The following is a 21,397-nucleotide window of genomic DNA, read 5'->3' on the forward strand; positions in this document are numbered from 1 at the left end:
CAAATTCTCCCCTTGTGATCCAGGAGTTGTTTATCTCTCTTTCTCTCGGCTTCTTTATTCTCCATCATTTGGTCTTCTATATCACTAATTCTCTCTTCTGCCTCATTTACCCTAGCAGTTAGAGCCTACCTTTTTGATTGCACCTCATTAATAGCCTTTTTTATTTCAACTTGGTTAGATTTTAGTTCTTTTATTTCTCCAGAGAGGGGTTCTCTAATATCTTCTATACTTTTCTCAAGCCCAGCTATTATCTTTATAATCATCATTCTGAACTCTAGTTCCGACATCTTACTAATGTCTGTATTGATTAGGTCCCTGGCAGTCGGTACTGCCTCTTGTTCTTTTTTTTGAGGTTTTTCCATCTTGTCATTTTGTCCGGAGGAGACTAGATGAATGAGAGAACAAAATGTTAAAAAAAATGCTAAAAGGGTAGCAATGACCCCAGAAAAATATACCCTAAACATATCAGAAGAAACTTGAAACTGGGTGGGGGGGGGGGGGAAGGAGGGAAAAAAAAAAAAGAGTATGATCAGGCTGGTGAATATAACAGAGCCACACACCAGATTTTGGGTGTATTTTGGTCTGTTAGAAGAAATTGCCTCCCAAAATTTTAAAGAAAAAAAACATATATATATATACACAAAAATAAGGGTAAATACGATGAAGGGATGGAATATGACTGTAAAGATGAAAATTAAAAAGAATTTTAAAAAAGGAATTGGTAAGAAGTTGGTTGAAAAAAAGAATGAAAAAAATTTTAAAAAAGAGAGAATGTGATCAGGTGGGAGACTAGGACAACGTCATACACTAGATTTAGGGTATATTTTGGTCTGTTAGAAGAAACTGTATCCCAAAATTTTAAAGAAACGAAAACTTATATATATACAAAAAATAAGGTTAAATACAATGAAGAGAGAGAATATGACTGTAAAAATGAAAAATTAAAAAAGATTAAAAAAAGATGTTGGTTCCAAAAGGAAAGAAGAAAAATTCAACTAAAAAAATAGAAAAAGAGAAAAATAAAGAAAATTTAAAAAATTAACTTTGAAAGACTAAAGAATCATGGGGAAAAAACCCATGAATTTTATGTGTTGTATTCCCCTAGCACTGGAGTTTTGTCATTCTCATTGATCGGTAAACTTGGTCTTGGCTGGCTGTTCTTGCTGAACTTCTGGGGGAGGGACCGTTGCAGTGGTTTTCAAATGTCTTTGCCGGAGGCGGAATTGCCCCGCCCTTGCTGGGGCCGGGCTAAGTAATCTGCTCAGGTTTGCTCTTGGGAGCTTTTGTTCCCTGAAAGCTTTCCATCCAGCTTTGGAGGACGAGAATGAAAATGGTGGCCTTCCAATCTCTGGTCCCAGAGGAGCCGAGAGCTCAGAGCCCCTCTCCTCAGTGTGCCCCCAGAGAAAAGCAGTCAATCACTCCTGTCTCCCCGGTCTCTGGCTGCACTCTGTGCTCACCCAGCCTGTGACCGAGCATTTCTATCTCTGGCACATGACCTTGTTTGGAGTCTCCAAACCCAGCAGATTCCTGCGGTGTGCTCCACTGCTCCTCTGGCGGGGGAGGAAGGGGAGTCTCCCCGGATCTGCCACTTGTTTGGATCCCTGCTTGAAGAGCGGATCACAGTTTATGGCAGCCCTGATCTGAGAGCCCACTCCTTGGCTCCGTCTTTGCAGACGACTTCCTTGCTCCAATACTTGGGAGCTCTGCCACACTCAGGCACCCCCAGTCTTTCTATAAGCCCGAAGGTCCTGAGACCACACTGTCCCAGCCAGGGTTCCACTCCCTGCTTAGGCACTGGAGCGACGTTCCTCAGTGGAGCTGACTTCTAAAAGTTCCTATTTTGTGCTCTGCTGCTCTATTACTTGCTGGTAGCCAGATGATGGAGGCTCCCTCCGCCCGCAGTCTATCTTCCCGAATATTGCCTCGGATTCACTTCTCCGCAAGTCCTACCTTCCAGAATGTGGGCGTTTTTCTGTTCAGAGTGTTGCTGCTCTTCTTTTCTTCAATCTCCTGTTGAGTTTGTAGGTGTTCTGAATGGTCTGATAACTAGCTGAATTCCTGGGACCAGACGAAATTTGGGTCTCTTACTCCTCTGCCATCTTGCTCCTCCCCCCTCACAATATATCTTAAACATAGGTAAGAAAACAACACAGAAAGACTAGATGACTTGACTCAAATCACAAGTAGAAGAGCTGGGACTCAAGTTGTCCTGATTTCCAATGCAGTGTTTTTCCTATTACATCTGGCATAGTTAGAATCATTTCTCATTTTTGTAAGACATATTTGGTACTGATTTTTTAGTTAGTAAAGGACACTTTCGAGTCCAACTCAGAACTGAGCTAATTTCTGAATACAGAGGGATGAGCTGTACTTTGGCTGTTATGCTCCCTGCCCTCAAAAATCACTGATTTTCTTTTAGTCACATAAATTTGAACATGATGGACTTCTTTAAACAACCTTACAAGTATAACCTGTTGAGTAAATATATGAAAAAGCTTTGCTTTCTCCCTTTCTTCTCTTGTCATGGGACATGTTCATAAAATCATGAACATTATGTATATATAGTCACAAATTTATATGAGAGTTTCAAGTATAGTAACTTTTCATGTACAAACAACTTTTCCCCCTTAATCTTTTCAGAGTAAATTGCTGGCCTGATGACCCATCACCCCTGAATACTTTGGTGTGTACTTCCTACAAACAATGACATTTTCTTATCGAACCATAACACAACATGAAAATGGAAATTAACATGTTACACTACTAATGTCTAATACTCGAACTACATACAAGTTTTAATGATTATATTAATAATGTTATGCCAAAAGCATCCAGTTCGGAACAATACATTGTATTTGCATGTCAAGTCTCTTCAGTTTCCTTCACTTTTGAACAGTTTCTCAATTTTTCCTTTATTTTCTTAACCCTGACAGTTCATGGATTATAGAACAGGTATTTTGTAGATTGTCACTTAATTTGAGTTTATATGATATTTCCTTGAGATATGCAGGTTATATGCATCCTTAGCAGAAATATAGAATTGATGTTGTATTTTCACTGTGGCCTATTATATGCATATGTTGATTTGTTCCACTATTGATGTTTACTTTGATGATTAGATAAAAATGGGGTCTGCCAGGCATTCTGTTCCACCATAAAGTTATTCTTTCCCCTTTTGTAATTAATATGTATTTTGTGCAGAGGTACTTTGAAACTAAAATCCTGTTTCTCATCAGACTCTTGATTGCTTGCTGTGTAGACTCACAGTTTCCTATTTTTTTTCAGTGGGTTATAAACTGTTACTAACATTTGATGTTCAAGTTGTCCCAGATGTAACCAGTGGGAATCCCTTCAAGCTGGCTTGTCTTTGTATGGTGTGTGTGTGCATGTACGCACACGTGCACGTGCATCTGCCTGTATGTGTGTGGTGTTGTTTTAAAAAACATGTCTCCATTATTCTTGGAGCAATTCCTTGTTTTCTAGCACAAGCTACTTCAGGGCCCATTTTGTACTTTCCTTGCCCTAGACCCAGTAATTTCTCCAAGGAGTCCTAATTCCTTTTAGTGGAGAATGGTATTTAGAAGTCAGAATCTGTGCATTAGGTGGACTCATTGCTATTGGGGATGGCTGCTCCCAGGTCCTCTCTGTGTACAGAGCTAGGGAATATATGTTTGTACACACAAAGACACACATACTTGTATCTATATTTATTTCTATATTTGTCTGTACATATTGAATACCAATGATATATCAAACTTTCAATTCCATTCTAATACCACAGAGTTCATTCAGGTTTTTCCTTTTCTGTATTTGTAAGTCCCTTCTCTGACAGTGAGTAACTTCATTATCCTTAATATATTTATTTATTTGATCCATTCCCCCATATGCTATATTCTCCCATCTCTACCACCACCCTTCCCCACACATATGACTTCTTCACCCTAATTTGGCTTTAACAACTGCTTCCAGACCAAACCTCTACCCCCACCAAGCTGGCATCTTCCTCATCCAGATCAAACTCTGATACCCCACTTGCTGCCCCTACCCAGTAGAGACACTCTCCTGACCTTGCTCAGACTCTGATATTCACATTGTTTCTGCATGGATATTCTTCTCATCCTATGTATTCTGACCCCCCGCAGCTGTCTGTCCCCTAGCATGGACACTCTTTTTAACCTCCCATCCTCTGATTCTCCATGCTAGGTTGCCCCTTGCATGGATGCTGTCTTCACCTGGCTTGGGCCCCAACTCCAAATGCTAGGCTGCTCCTCCTTCCTCACCCCATTCAGGTTTTGACACCCCACTCTAGGCCACTGTTCCCCAACCTCCTCTCTGTTCAGTAGGGATACCCACCTTGCTCCACCCCACCTAATGATATTAGGACTGACGGGGAAGGGAAGGTATCACACATGAATTTAAAATAGCAAAATTAATTCACTTAATTTAAGCTACAAACTCACTTCCAAATTGTAAAAATATTCAAGTGAAATATTCATTATGCTCTACACCTACTCTCAGCTTGTAGCAATCCTCAAAAAGGAGAGGTGATAATTAAGGATGTTCAGGTTAGAGGTCCACACACTTGGACAGAACTCCCATAGTCTGTAAGGAGGCAGGCAAGGTTACAGATCCTGAGTGCTAAAATAAAACTGATGATTTGGCAAAATCCTGCAAGGTACTCCTAAGAGGTGCTCTATAATATCTAGTAGCCCAAACAGAACTTTCATAATAAAGAGTCAATGATGAAATGGAATGAACTTAGGTTTTGTTAAGAGCTGATAAAAGTTAAATAGAAACTATAACTCATAACATTTAAAACAATCACACAAAATAAGTCAGGGCACTACAGGCATACTATTACTTACTTTATCTACACAATCATCAAAAAATGCCAGGCTTGCATCTTTATCACTGACAAAAGAACATTCCTCAATGAAGCGAATGAACATTTGTGTTTTGGTCATCATGCTATAGAATTTTTGATGTGACCGGTCCCGGCTTCTTAAGAAAGCTGTTCAACATAAATTCATAATGTCACAAAATATAGCATCATTCAAAGATTCATTAAATTTTAATCCAGAAGAAACTTGATTAACCACATTATCTATACCCCCTCAACCACCACTTTGAAGAAAAAGAAACTAAGATCCCTGAAAAGGGACAGGACCTGACAAAGATAGCAATAGGAAAGGAACTTGAACCTAGATCTTTCAAATCCTCGCTCAGAATTGTCTCTGTGGTCCCCTCACTACCTTGAAGATTACACATAAAGTAGTAAATCTGAAAGCATTTTTAAAATTGCTTTTTCCCTCCCAGTGTGTTGCATGCTCTATGCTCATGGCATACTCCCTGTCCATGTATTTGGCTTTTCTCAAAACAGCAGTTACACCTCTTCCAGTATTTGTTTATGTCTGTGTCTTACTGAAACAGAGTAAAAATTTATTTCCTGATTTCATGCTCCACGTTGCTTGCTATGGTCAGTTACACTACATTTGGGCCTTCTTTTGGGCCCATATGCTCAAATTATTTCCAACTCTTCTCTCTGCTTAAAACCATCTCCTACTTTTCTTTTGCCTGGCTAATTTCTACTCATTCCTGAGATCATGGCTCAGACCTAAATTCCTCAGAAGGGCTTTCTGTGATCTGAAGTTGTGAAATAAAGTGTTCATTCATATTATTTTCAAATTGCTTATCTTCTTGACTATAAGCTCAATGGGAGAAGTGACCATGTCTTTCTCTCTCTTTTTTTGTGACCATGTCCCTTTTGCATACCACTATATACCTAGTATTTAAAGGAACTCAATATATGCATATTAAATTAATTTCTCTTGCAAATGTTATATACCACAAAAGAAAGATAAATATGTATTATGACAGAAACTGCACTCCGGGGCTCTCCTACTTCTTTTGCTTTGGGGAACGAACAGAAAGTAGTATTTATAAAGCACACTGAAGTAAAATGAATGAGGCTGCTCATGCCTGGAAGCGACCATCCCAGGGGCTCCTCTGAGTGTCCAACATTGCCTAGCTGCTCTGAAAGCTAAAAATATCAATATCTCAACACATCTGTGATACAACATTCCTACATGGTTAGGAAGCTCTGTGCTTTTCAAATATTTAGCTAATGGGATTATAACTAATATGCCCGAGAAATAACTAGTTTTGTGGAGATGGATTACTAACAAAGTTGATCTTCACATATTTCCAAAATAGGTATGTATTTTGATAAACCTGAGCTATTAATTAATACAGGAAACAACTGAATCATCATAAGGTTAAACTCAATAATATGAAAACTATAAAACTATACAATCACTTACCTTGTAGGGCAAAAAGAGAGGATGCATCTGTGGCTGTCTCAGACGGGGCTTGTGTTATTGGTCTTAAGTATGATCTATAACCTTTTAAAATAGAGGCCATGAAACACAGAAACGCCTCTTGGATTTCCAAATCTATCATGTGCAACCTCTTTCCAGAATTAAAATCATAGTCATTCATTGCTAAGTCCATTAGTCCATCATCTCTTGGTCTCTGCTGCACTGTGAAGAAAATCAGTGTTAGTGTTTTCTCCAAACTCTTGAAACCAATGTTCATAATGATAGCAATATAAATTTGTTATATATGTAAGTCAAGTCATTATGCTATATACCTTAAACTTACACAGTCCTGTATGTCAACTGAAAGAAATAAATGTGTTGTTTTCAAAAGAGCTCAAGCTACCTCAACTCTGTGTTTATACAACTTCATAATAGGTAAACCCTAGCAAAGCTTGCTACAACAGTTTTTAGGCTCTGCTGCATGTATTTTAACCCAAGTAAATATAGAATTATTCCTGTTTATCTACCATCAAAAAAATTCATGTTCTGAAGTAACTATATATAAACTAATAAATGAAAATCATAGCAACCATATCAGCAGGATACAGGGTTAAATGCATTATCCCTATCTCTGCCCACCCACCCTCCCTTTTAAAAAATATAAGTGCCTACAGGAAAAGCACGCAAGGCTTAGAATGTGAAAAACAGCTCTTCCTCTTCCTGAACAATTCAATGCTAAAGTCCTTAGGTAGTAAAATAATAAATTCACAATAGAGAGGTCTGGTAGACGCCACCTTAATCAAGTGCACAAAGTGAACATCTTTGTCAATTATGAGACAAATTGAAGTAGTGCCTGATCTGGTAAGGATGCTAGGAAAGGAACATGGTGTCACTTCTGCGATAGATGTATGACCTGTATTTATCATGAGGATACTCAGACAAGGGTTTGGACCTTGCTTTTTCCCTCCCAATGTGTTGCATGCTCTATGCTCATGGCATACTCTCTGTCCATGTATTTGGCTTTTCTCAAAACAGCAGTTACATCTCTGTTTGGGATGTAAGAGAGGGATGGGACCCTTGGTCCCATCATGGACCATTCTATGACAGTAAGTATCATCTTCAAAAGTATCAAGAAAAAGAAGGAAAAAATCAAGGAACTGTTTGGAGAAAAGGAGATTAAAGAGACTTGAAACTAAGTTATAACATCTGATTTGGAAATGGATTATTTTGCTATAAAGAATGTTATTATCATAACTGACAAAACTAGAATCTGGTCTGTGGATAAAGATGGCAGTAATGCTCAATGTTAATTTCCTGATTTTCATGGTTATATTGTACCGATGCAGGAGAACATATTTTTTGGTAGGAAATATATTCCATTTGGAGGTGATGGGCATCTATTCTCAAAAGTCAGGGAAAATGTTTGTGATTGTTTCAAAATTAAAAAAAATTTTAAAATATGAGGAACAATCAATCATCTTAGTTTTTTTCTGGAGTTCTTATTGTCTAAAAAAGTAACAGTACTAGGAAGAATGTGGGCATTGATATAGAAGGCCTAGATTTTAATCCTAACTTAACCTTGTTAACTGTATGATCTCTGACAAGCTATTTTACCTCCCTCAACTTAAGTATGTGAAAGTGTTCTGAAGCTGTAAAGTATTACACAATCCTTAACTATCAGTACTGTTTAAAAGTTTATAGTTTTAAGTTGCTGCCCTTCAGTTGAGCTGGATGGGCTATTTCATTGATTTTAATAATATTTTAAATATTGCTACAAAAGCTGCTGGACTTCTCAGCCATTTAAAAGAAGTACATGCCTTGTTAGAAAGCAATTAAGTAGTTAGCTTAAGTAAAATTCTATACATAACTTATTTGTTCCATAAGATAAAATGTTGTTCTATTTGACGTCACTGGTTTCATATCCCAGTCCTTACGAGCTGCTTCCAAATTATCTGCTTATTGTAAGGTTTACTTTGGAAACACTGTCTTCTTCCATGCTATTTCCAACTATACAGGCACTTTGAACCCTCAAGGATGTAGGCCCCTTCCTATGTTTACATGTCACCTAATACATAAACAAGAACCTCAAATATTGCTGTACCATTACTGACCATTTTTTCACACAATAATTTAGTAAGTATTAAATTATGGGCGCTGAATGAGCCATTGTTATAAAATACCAATAAGATTAGATAAATGATAAACACATAATTGAGAACCTCAAATATTGCTACACCATCACTGGCCATTTTTCATACAATAAGTATTAATTTATGGGCCCTGAATGAGCCATTGTTATAAGTACCAAGAGGATTAAATAAATGAAGGTTTAATTCTTCTTATCTGTATCTCTGGATCACTGACAAGGTATTCTTATATAAGCTTTTTCTAAAGTATTCCACATCTTAATCAATTTTCATTTTGATTAATTTCCTAGTGCATATGGCAAGCTTCTATTTTCAAATTATTTGAGGTAAGCATAGCATTAAGATCCACGGAAGGTGAAAAGCATATGACCCAACTCTCACCCCACTAAAATCATCAGCATTTTCTAATTTAAACCATCTGTCTTAAATTTTCAAAACAAAACTTCTATGTATGAAGAAAATATACAAGAGGAAACTCTTATTTTTTCCCTGGTATTTCAATAATGGTAAAATTAAAGAAAACAATCACCTTAACCACTTTTTGAATTTTATTATTCTAAAATGGTTCTATGAAAATGTAGTAGATATAAAATGTAAATTTTATAAATTTCCTATTCAGCTTCTAACAAATTTTGCTTTAATGTTCACTTACCCTTAAGATTATAAGAACATTTCCCTCAGATAAAATAAACAGTATCCTTTTACAAGTAAAGAAGAGTAATTGGAGTCCTTTTTCATATTAAATTACTTCCTTTAATTAAGTTATATACTTACATTTTGCCAACTGCTGGTGCAAATTATTCAGTGTGTTCATCAGATTTTTACATGGTTTCTTTGGAAGTATCTTCCAGGCTACATTTTTCTTGTCACCAGTTCTGAGATTAAATGACAACAACAATATATTTGTTAGATGGACCTTTTTTTTGCTATATATAAAAAAGGGAAAAGAGAGATTCATTGAACAAAAAATAAAACACATACAAAATATTCTAATTAATAGGAGAAAAATACTACAGGGGTAAGTTAGAATGCCGAATATTTAAAAATTAATTTACACGAGGGAAGAACCGTGTATTAAATATAGCTCAAAAATTTATAATTATGGGGGCGCCTGGGTGGCTCAGTTGGTTAAGTGTCTGCCTTCAGCTAGGTCATGATCCTGGGGTCCTGGTATGGAGCCCCACATGAGGCTCCCTGCTCAGCGGGGAGCCTGCTTCTCCCTCTCCCTCTGCCTGCCTCCCCCCTGCTCATGCTCTCTCTCTGTCAAATGAATAAATAAAATACTTTAAAAAAATTTTAAAAAAATTTATAATTATGTTGGTACTGAGTAAATTCCACTTGCATTGGAATCATAATAATCACTACAAACGATATGGTGGTCATTACTCAAAACCTCATTTAAGAGACTTTAGATATCTAAATATTGGGACAATCTTACCAAGTGGAGGTTTCTTTCTTATAGACTCTAAGAAAAAGCACTATGGAAAACTTGAACTCATATAGAAAAAATGAACTGATATCCAGAAAGCTTATCAAAATTCCTGGTATATTTAAATACTGAGTTTCTTAGTTTCCTACAAGTAAAAGTAAAATTTGTTTTTGTTTCAGAAAAGAACTAATCTATAATATTAAATTATTTGGATAAAGGATAACATTCCAAAACACTTTTATAACTATAAAAGAGGGTATTTGCTTGAAAGTGGTAGCTTTGTTTCAAAGACAAACTCCTATACTCTCATTTATTACAATTACTGTAACATGGCCATTCTTCAAACCATACATGGGGTAAGAGAAGAAAAGAACACAGTGATAAAACACCATAAAGCTTTTGGACTTAACTATAGCTTTGTTGATTACATTTCTTTTTTTTTTTTTTTAAAGATTTTATTTATTTGACAGAGAGAGACACAGCGAGAGAGGGAACACAAGCAGGGGGAGTGGGAGAGGGTGAAGCAAGCTTCCTGCCAAGCAGGGAGCCCGATGCGGGGCTCGATCCCAGGACCCTGGGATCATGACCTGAGCTGAAGGCAGACGCTTAATGACTGAGCCACCCAGGCGCTCCTCCATTCTTTATTTAGTAAATCTTTTTTTTGTACTTTAAAAGCCATGAATACTTTTTTTTTTTTTTTAGAAAACTTGAAAAATGGAGAGAAAAAGAAGAAAAGTAAATCACTCATGTTCTAAAGACAGTAATAAAGTCCAGGTGTGCAGTGGAAGTTGAAATTTTTTTTTTTATTTTCCCTGTACTTCCCACAGAACAAAAAGGGCAAAATTATCACATTGGAAACTAAACAAAGAAAAAAGAACGGATGGGGAAAGCTCAGGTTGACAAAGAACCAATGTCTTAGAATCTACCCTATTTTTCCACAAATGAGGAAAAAATACAGGGAGGACAGGGTCAATTGCAGATGTCCTACAGCGAAGGTTATATTTCATTTATAATGTGACCAGGAGCACAGAATCCTGCATTACAGTGAGAAGACAATGTAGAACACTTTTTACATTATTTTTTCTTGGTAAAACTTTGCAACACACACTCCCACTATACCTTATCATTCACTTTGTGCATGTCTGCCTTATAAAACTAGATTATGAGCAACAGGAGAAAGGAGTGTACTTGGTTTGCCTTTTTATTCTCGGTGCCTAGCAAAAAAGGGAGTTCAAGATATGTCTGCAGCATAAATGAAGAGAATCTTGGTATCTGTGCATTACCTCTAATTTCTGTAATTTATTCACTAACTTCCTCCTCTTGCCCTTGATGTCTTCACTCTAAAACTTGGCTGGGTAGGAGAGTCTTATTCAGTACCTGAGTTTGCCTCTATGATGGCCTTCTGCATTTTTATTCACAGTGATTTCCATTTACAAGATTACTATTACATAAATAGCAGAGGTATTGGGTTTGGAGCTGGACAGTGATGGTTTCAAAATCCAGCCGGCAGTATGTGCCTTCTGATAAATTACTTAAAAATCTAAGCTCTGGTTTCCTTACCTGTTAGAGGGGTTAATAAAAACTACCTCACAAAATACAAAGAATAAGATGAGACAACATAGGCGATGCATACATCTTTATGCCTAGTACATACCAGATATTAATTTCCCTTTCTTCAAAAATTTATTGACATGCATAACATACTCTGTATTCTATGTATCTAAGAGAGGGAAAAAGAAACCCAAATTGCATATTCAGAACTTGTTTTTCTTTCAAATTTCAGATTGAGGTTCCAGAAATTCTGGATGAAGGAAAGTGGAAAGCTGTTAGTTCACTAGTTTAGTCCTTCTGTGGGCGATAATAACAAGAAGGAAGACTACTGAGGAGTGCAAATGACTCATGTTTTCTTTGATTAACTCATCGGTGATCAAAACAAAAACATAAAATTAAAAAAATTCTTTTAACAAACTGGAAAGTATAAAAAGAGGGTAATGTAATTTATTACCATAATAAATACAGTATATACTAATTCACCACCCTTAATTTCAATTTTTAAAAGCATTGTGTCATGTAACAACTGGCAAAGAAAAGAGATATTACTTTAACATTTAAAGAATTAAATATTCCTGGTAATGAATGACATGGTCCTGGTAAAGAATCTTTGATTCTGTAAACCCCATATATAAAATGGCTTTTATGCTCAAAGTATATCCCATATTTTCTTGGTTAAGTGTTGTCTGAAAAAAAGCTTTTTGACAGCATATATGCTTTATAAAAGAAAAGTATTCTTTTGCTATATCATTTATCATTTTATATATTTTTTATATTATATATTATTTTTTCTGTAACAGAAAACCATTTCTTCTAGTGGTTTAGGCACTTGAGGTTTTGACATATGACAAGATTAGAATTAATATAAGATTATAGTATTAAATCGAAAGGCTTTAATATGAAATATGCTTATTAAAAATGGAGAAACATCTATTGCATATACACATATTTAAGTTGTAAAAGGTGTACCAGCTTTTGGGCTTTACTGATAGACTTATTTTAAGTATGTCCTGTGAATGCAATGTGGTCATTGGATCAATTTCCTCTTCCCTGAATAGCTTAAGTATGATTAACTTGAAAATAAACAGTACAAGAGAACTGAATTAAAAAAAAAACTAAGATTTTTATAGCTCCAGTAGCTACAACTTAAATATTATTACAATAAAAAGAGAGGGAAACTTATAAAGTCCTAATATTCCTCAAGTATAAAGGTGATAAAATCATGTATAATTTAAAAGTTATTTAGAAATTTTAAAGCAGTATATAAATTTTTTTGAAGTATTAGCATTCTAACAGTATTACACAAGACTAGAAATAGAATTGAAATACCAAGTATTAAAATTCAATTTGTGATTTCACCCCCACTCATCTGGAAAATGGAAAATAAATTTTTCTATTTCTAACCTCAATTTCCCTTCTGCCAAATTTCTAAGATTATAATAATGCTTCTTAAATATTTAAAGATCTGAGGATTAAATATATATTTTCTTTACAGTAAAACCTCTCTAATACCCTAAATTTATCCCACTGAACAGTACAAGTTGGGGGTGTCTGGGTGGCTCAGTTGGTTAAGCATCTGACTCTTGATTTTGGTTCAGGTCACGATCTCAGGGTGGTGAGATCGAGCTCCATGTTGGGCTCTGCGCTCAGCATGGAGTCTCCCTCTCCTTCTGCCCCTTCCTCAGCTCTCGCACTCTCATTCTCTCTCTCTAAAATAAATAAAATCTTAAAAAAAAAAGAATAGTACGAGTTGATTCAAAATGGTAATAACCCCAAATATAAAAACAATACAGCTCAAAGGAATTTCTAATTAGCATTCATAAAATATACAATTACATACATATACTATGAAGTTGTAAATTATTGGGTATAGAGTCACTAAAATGTACTTACTGAGAAATGGTGTTGGTATCTAGGTCCACACAACTAACATCTGGTGGAGGGTCATAGAGATCAAAATATCTTGAGTCAATTCCTACTATGAATGGACATGGTGCACTCAAGACATCTGCTAAAGCCAGTGGGCAGAGAGGAACATACGGGCATGGCCAGTGGAAAGGGAAAATCATCTTGGATAAACAAAAGATAGGAAAATATTCAAGTGTTTGACACTGAAGCATAATTTATCAGCATACACATAAAACTGTCTTTTAAATATTCATACCTAAAGTCTAACATTTGACAACAAATTAAATAATTATAACTAATATTAATGGTCAGAAAATTAACATTTTTTCACAACATAAAAATTCATTACTCTCTGAATTTTAGCTAAGTCTTAAAGTAGCTTTAAATTAAATGAATTAGGTTTAAAACGAAATTGATTGCCAGTAAGAACTCTGATACTCACAGACACTAATGCTTCTGTCACACTAGTAAGCACGGAAGGCCGTAAGGAATGGATGAGAATCTTATGTTCTGTTACTGCAAAAACCAGTAGTGTGACAGCATTTTCAGGGCCTAAATTTTGAAGTAGTGTTGAAAACTTGCCACCACTGTCAATCCAAAAAAAAAAAAAAAAATACAATTAAAAATATTCAAATGCCTCATTATCCAAAATAATGAAAAAAGGTCATGATCAGGGTAGGATTATATTATTTATTCAACTTTAAATGTGACTGCTGCCCTTATGTGTGGAAAACACTCATCAGAAACATGTTACAAAAACAATGAAGTTTTCTGAAGTTTCAAAATTATTCGATTTTTCTGCATTGTATTCAATATAGAAAATGAAAAGTCATTTTTCTTTTCAGAAAAAGATCTGCTATGTAGATAATGTCCAAATAAAGGATTCAATCTATAAGAGGGATGCTTTGGTTGAAAGCAAATTTGTTCAATGGAAGTTTGTTTTTTAATTGCTCATCTTTTATGGTAATTATCAGAAAAAAATACATGACTTACAGGTCTACTTCCCTTAAGGTAAATATACATATTAAAATTTGGATTTACAAATAGATTATCTTTAGTAATGTAATGATAATAGTAATATGAAATCAAGAGCTACCAAGTCAAGTGATGGTATATACATACAAAGCAAATTAATAACCCAAACTGAGACATTCTGTGTGGTAACAAAATACTGAACTGACAAAGTAAGTAATGCAGTAAGCCAATCAGTATGTTGTCTTAACAATGTTAAATAACTGGCTTCACCAGAATTAACTTTTTTTAAATAAAGCAAAACTATTAACAAGTTTTTTGGAGAAATGGAAACATGTCCACAAAAAACTTGTGCATGTTCAGAGCAACATTATTTATTGTAGTCAAAAAGTAGAAACAAGCCAAATGTCCATCAACTGATAAATGAATAAATAAAATGTGGTCTATCCATATAATGGAATATTTGTTGGAAACAGAAAGGAATAAAGTAATGATGATACAACATGGATGAACTTTGGACACACTATTATTAAGTAAAGAAGCCAAACCCAAAAGGTCACATATTATATGATTCCATTTATATGAAATATCCAGAACAGGCAAATCTGGGCAAATCTGTAGAGACAGAAAGTAGATTCATGGTTGCCCTGGGCTGGGGAGCGTGTGTGTGTGTGTGTGTGTGTGTGTGTGTGTGTTTGTGTGTGTGTTTGTGTGTGTGTGTGTGTGTTTGTGTGTGTGTGTGTGTGTGTGTTTGTGTGCGTAGAAATGGGAGAAATGGGGGGGCGGGGTAACTGCTAAAAGGCACAGGGTTTCTCTTTTAGAGTGACGTAAATGGTCTAAAATTGATTACAATGATCTCTCTATATCTCTACCACTGAATTGTACAATTTAACTGGGTGAATTGTACAGCATGTGAATTATATCAATAAAGTTGTTACCAAAAAAAAAAAAGCCTCTTGGGTAGTTTAGGATCATTTCATACATAGTCTCAGTCAGTATTTCTAGTTTATTTTCAGCTCAAACAAAGGTTAGGAAAACACTGGTCACTCTGGACCAAGACCTAGTGATGAAATAATCTGCAATTCTTACAAAATTAATGTCAAAGATGGTAGCTGGTCTCCCTTAGGTATGTGCTACAAAATAACTTAATTATATTGTAACTATTTCTCTGCTAGAAAATTACATAGCTAATTACATTTCAAGAAGTGATACTTTAGAAAAAACATATTTCATAATTTCTCTTAACTTCTAAGTGATGAACTACCTTGTTTTATTCACGGTTAGTATTTAGGAGTATCTTTTTATTTGTGTGTTAAATTTAAAATTAATTGCATTTGAATGCTCTTCAGAGGGTATTTAAAGCTAAAAATAATTGTTTTCATACTCAAACTCTCTATATACACCTACTTATGTAATAGTAAGTACTTGATAATAAATGGATACACAAAATACCAAACTATTGTAAAGGTTTTCCTTTTTCCTTTAAGTAAAAGGAATTTAGGTAAGAAACAGTTAAATGAGAAGTATTTCCATCAATATTTGAAATTTTACCTAGGAAAGAGAAAGTATTTGAATGTCACTTTAGCTCACACTGGATTTGGAGAAACTAAGTAGAAATGAACTTCTACTTGCCTTAGTGGAAGAGGTGAAGAAACAGGTTGACTGAGAATCAGATTATCATGTGGTGATAACTGGAAGAAAATTTACAATAAAGTGTTTGAAACATAAAGATGAGCTTTAAAACACTACTTTCTGGTAAAAAATAATATATATATATATATATATATATATATAGGCTAATTATGATGTTCATGAAGTTTCAATATATGCATTAACCAGTATAGGAACTGTTTATATCACTTAGTGAGATCCTGAAAAGCACGTCCTAACCACTGATCTCTTCTAACTACTAACTTCCTACTCTGAATTCTCTTTTCCCCTGATGCCACTTTAATAAAATTTTATTGAAAGACTAAATTATTCATTTAATACCACAAAATCAGGGTTAGCAAACCTATGGTCTCCAGGGCAAATCCACAGGCCACCTGTTTTTATAAATAAAGTTTTATTAGAACACTAGCCATGCTCATTCATTTGGGTATGATCTATAGCTGTTTTTGCACAATAAAAGCCGAGTAGTTTTGACAGAGATGGCATGGCCTATAAAGACTAAAATATTTACTGTTTGGTCCTCAATAGAAAAAAATTGCCAACAACATAAAAGAAATCTTTTATGTGTATTCAAACTGAATTTGCTATATATATATATATATATTCTGGCACTAAATACCAAGAAAACATGTGGATAATACAGACTGATTATAAAGATTATTAAAAATGATATTTTTTCTAGATTTTTTAATCTGTATCAATATAATAGTGCAATTGTTTTATCTACATACTTAAATTTATGCATATTTATGCATATTTCCACAAATTTGTAAATACCTATTTGCCAAATACTTCTAATTTTGAATGATACCCCACCCCCATTAAGGGCTGTGATAAATACAATAAGGCATATATAGTGATAATACATAAAAATATTTTCTTTATATAAATCACTTTGTAAATGGTGATTAAATAGGCAGACATCTTAGAGATCAAGAGCACAAACAAAAAAGAAATGTAAACAAAAGAGAAAAGATACAGTCAATTGGGACAAGATATAGGGAAAATAATTTATGTTCATTTTGAACTTTCCCATCACAAAGATATGCACCTTCCCTTCCTGCATAATACATGAAAAAACACACACCTTTTCCTTATATCTATTCTAATAAACTTCGGGAATAAATGCCAAAGGCAAAGACAAACTTTCAAATACTTAGAACAAATTTGGGGGAAAGAAGTCCCTTTTTGTATGTTCAAAATGTCTACTGCCAACTACTTTAACTCTTCAACCTTTTACCTAAGGGGAAACATTAGATGTCTGCCTGGGAGGCAGTTAATAAAACACTAAGGGCCCAAACTCCAACATGAACTACTATCTGATTCTTTTGACCACATTGTTCTTTCCCTCCATTTAAAATTGTTATTCTTATGGTACATTTTGACAGAGCCAAAATAATGATTTAATAGGGCACTTATATCAAGAAAATCATACCTGAACTAAAATCCGTGGTCTCTGAGGAGATGGAAAAGGAACTTTATGCATAAAATGAGAAATATGCCTTAAAAACAAACAGACAAGAACCCAATTGATTCCAAAGTGAATACCATATACTATAAAGGTCAACGTGTCACCACAAGTCCGAGTTGAGTCAAATGCTCTGTGTACTTACAATTTCGAAATCCCTGCTACTACAAAAACAAGTGAACAAATAACACCAGAAATCATTTGTCACATTAAAGTTGCTTCTACCTAAATCCAATAACTTTTCATATTAACAGTTCCTCACATTCAACAATGTTTATGTCATCAATGTCTCAAAAGCCATTTTAACTTTTACCTCTCCCTAAGGAGATAATGTATAACATGTTATAGGGACAGTACCAAAGAACCTAATTCTTATTTTGTTCTTCTCACAGAATGTCATTTTTCCTTGGAAGAACAAGTGACAAATTAAGGTTATCCAATGTTGGGTAGCCAGCAAGTATCTCCTATATAGAAATGAATAAGGTGACCTATTGCTTCACGAAAAATAACTCATAGGGGTGTCTGGCTGGCTCAGTTGGTGGAAAGTGTGACTCTTGATCTCGGGGTTGTGAGTTTGTCCCCCACGTTGGGTGTAGAGATTACTTAAAAATAAAATCTTTAAAGAAAAAAAGAAAAAGAAAAATAACTCACAGTATTATTGCCCATAATTAACTTCAATTTTAATTCAATAAACAAATTAAATTTTAAGTGAAAATCAGAATTTTGTCACCATGTACTTGATAACTTCTCAATACTAAAAAATTTTTCTGATGAAATAGGTGGTGATATTAACAAATGTGATTTTTTTACATTGATAATAAAATTTATCTACGTTAACTCCATGAACCAGTATTTTCCAAACAACCAGTGTATGATGATGCAAAAATCATATGTGTGTAAAAGTTCCACCTAGAGTGAGGAAAACCAACAGAGAAAGTTCATTACTAAGGTTTTAGATTGCACACTGTGAAAAACCTTTTGTCAAGTTTTGGTGCAATATCAAAACAGAAAATCCACACAATAATCTTAAAAGGCTTTTCAAATGCTCTCCCTTTTCCACCTACATACTTGTGTGAGGCCAGGTTTTTTTCATATACTTTCACCCAAACAACATATTGTGACAGACTGAATGCAGAAGCGTGTATGAGAACCTTGATGTGTTCAGTTAGGCCAGACACTAGAGATTTGCAAAAATGTCAGACAATGTTACTCTTCTCACTAATTTTTTTTGAGAAGTTATTTTTCAAAAAAAGATACTTGTTAACCTGTAATTATTTTGGTATATTATTAAATATTTTCTCCATTTTAATTTCTATTGTAGTAAATATTGGCAGATAAAACACATGAAGAAAAGCTCTTTGGGGGTCCTCATTTTTTAAGAGTATAAAAGGGTTCTGAGACCAAAAAATCTGCTAACTGCTAGAGTAGAATACTGAGAGGAGAGTAAAAAAATATATATATAAGAAAAAATTAGAGTAATATTGTACACTGAATGTTCTTATGATAATTCTCTCACTTCCCAAATGTCACGGGGGTCAGAGAATTCTGCTTAAGAATACAAAAGAGTTTAAGTAACAGATGGTATAAAATAAACAATAGTCAAATAGACAAGAAGATATTTAGATCTCACTTGCAACAAATTTTACTGCATAAAACGTTATTCAGTTTTAGTGATTTTAAAGTAAATCACTGAGGGGCGCCTGGGTGGCTTAGTCGGTTAAGCGGCTGCCTTCAGCTCAAGTCATGATCCCAGGGTCCTGGGATCGAGCCCCACATCGGGCTCTCTGTTCAGCGGGGAGCGTGCTTCTCCCTCTCCCTCTGCCTGCTGCTTCCCCTGCTTGTGCTCTCTCACTCTCTGTCAAATAAATAAATAAAAACTTTCAAAAAAAAAAAAAGTGAATCACAGAAATTTTAAAAAGAATAAAGAATGTGTTTATCTAATTTTTCTTTAAATTCATGATATCTAAAAATAGTAGGGAATATTTTTAAAAGTTCATAATAAACCCAAATTATTTGAAAAATAAGAATTACAAAACTAATTAAAAATTGCCAAATAGGATCTCCAAACTTCACAAGAACTTCAAAAATGAGACATTCATTTCATTTTGTTAAGAGATAAAAATCATTTAAAATATGACTGTGGGGCGCCTGGCTGGCTCAGTCAGAAGAGCACACAACTCTGGATCTTGGGGTCATGAGTTTGAGACCCATGTTGGGTGCAGAAGATCACTAAATACATAAATAAACTTTAAAACAAAATAAAAATAAAATAAAGTAACATGACTATAAAAGTATAATAGAGAAATACGACCTGATTGAAATAACTAAACTTTTTTTTCAAATAACTCTTAAAAAACCTAGTTTCCACATAAAATTTACTGAATTACCATTACAAACATACCACACATAATGGAAAGATCTACCAAACTTTGAGTGAAGAAGGCTTCTCTAACTTACTTCTCAATTGGAAGGACATGAGGTCCAGAGATAGAATAACGATACAGAAAAGTCAAAAACTTCCTGAATGCATCAAAAAAAGGCCAGTGAGAAAGAAGACAGATGCACTTATTAGTGTGAATTGTTTTGGAATGATCAGATTTCCCATCTGCTGATGATGTTAAACCCAAAAGAAGTCTCTGTTTTTCTGTGAGATTCTCCTCAGAGTATGGTTCATAAAACTGAATAGCAGCACCATAGACCTGGAAAACAAGTAATATATTTAATAAATACACCTTACATCATTTATTCAAATCACATAATTAAATCTTTAATGGATGAGCCATTATGAGCTAGACCATTATGAGCCATTTACATGCCTACGAGCCAGGGAAGGTGCCAGGTACCAGGAACACAGCAGTGAGCAAACATCACTGTTGCTTTCTTGCAGTACATTAAAACACACACACACACACACACACACACACACACACACACACACACTACACAGTGCTACTCTCACATATCATTATTGAAAAAAAAGGTGTTTTTAAAAAAAATTTTTTTTAAAGATTTTATTTATTTTGACAGAGAGAGAGAGAGACCGCGAGAGAGGGAACACAAGCAGGGAGAGTGGGAGAGGGAAAAGCAGGCTTCCAGCGTAGCAGGGAGCCTGATGCGGGGCTCGATCCCAGGACCCTGGGATCATAACCCGAGCCAAAGGCAGATGCTTAACAACTGAGCCACCCAGGTGCCCCCCCGCCAAAAAACGTGTTTTAATTAAACTGAGCTTGTTTTCTGAAGACTGAAAGCAACTGTATCAATATTCTCTACAAAAAAGTTACTGAAAAGGCGCCTGGGTGGCTCAGTTGTTAAGCGTCTGCCTTCGGCTCAGGTCATGATCCCAGGGTCCTGGGATCGAGCCCCAGATCGGGTTCCCTGCTCAGTGGGGAGTCTGCTTCTCCCTCTGCCTGCAGCTCCCCCTGCTTGTGCTCTCTCTCTCTCTCTGTCAAATAAATAAATAAATGAAATCTTTAAAAAAGAAAAAAAAAGAAAGTAACTGAAAATAATTATGTAGTAGAGAGTGAGACAGAATTTTATATAAGGAAATATATATTCCAGCTTCAGGCAATTCACTAAATTTCTCTGGACCTCAATTTCCCAATCTATAAAATGAGGATGTTAGACTAGATGATTTCCAAGGTCCTTTCTAACTATAGTAGTCTATAATTCCAAATAGCTTTGCATATTTAATAATGTCTTTTATATTATTCTCAAAGCTTCTGTATCACAGAAAGTGAAGCAGTAAAGGGATCATCATTTGATGATGAAGAAAATCTTTCACCATATTCACAAAAAAGCATTGGGTATATGGGACAGAATGAAAATTCTCTTTTCCTTTATCTCTGTATATAGTTATTTTAATCAAGTAGAAGAAGTATGTATAATAGATTCAATTTAACCAGTTATTTCTACTATTGCTTACATTATATAAAAC

The 21,397-nt window shown here is 34.9% G+C and overlaps 1 protein-coding gene across 11 annotated transcripts in view; it reads right to left on the minus strand.

Moving 5' to 3' along the window:
• DENND4A (DENN domain containing 4A) overlaps positions 1 to 21,397 on the minus strand; it is a 131,537-nt gene that overhangs the window by 54,514 nt on the left and 55,626 nt on the right. For all 11 annotated transcript variants that reach the window (XM_035727993.1, XM_035727992.1, XM_035727994.1 and 8 more), the window contains 8 exons: positions 19,921 to 20,162; positions 17,431 to 17,497; positions 15,957 to 16,015; positions 13,795 to 13,939; positions 13,338 to 13,513; positions 9,239 to 9,339; positions 6,321 to 6,539; positions 4,866 to 5,011 (listed from right to left, as the gene is read on the minus strand). In XM_035727993.1, the coding sequence (XP_035583886.1) occupies positions 4,866 to 5,011; positions 6,321 to 6,539; positions 9,239 to 9,339; positions 13,338 to 13,513; positions 13,795 to 13,939; positions 15,957 to 16,015; positions 17,431 to 17,497; positions 19,921 to 20,162 (1,155 nt within the window). The remainder of the gene's footprint in view (positions 1 to 4,865; positions 5,012 to 6,320; positions 6,540 to 9,238; positions 9,340 to 13,337; positions 13,514 to 13,794; positions 13,940 to 15,956; positions 16,016 to 17,430; positions 17,498 to 19,920; positions 20,163 to 21,397) is intronic.

Source organism: Zalophus californianus, chromosome 6, assembly GCF_009762305.2.
Source record: "Zalophus californianus isolate mZalCal1 chromosome 6, mZalCal1.pri.v2, whole genome shotgun sequence".
NCBI classification, from domain to species: Eukaryota; Metazoa; Chordata; class Mammalia; order Carnivora; family Otariidae; genus Zalophus; species Zalophus californianus.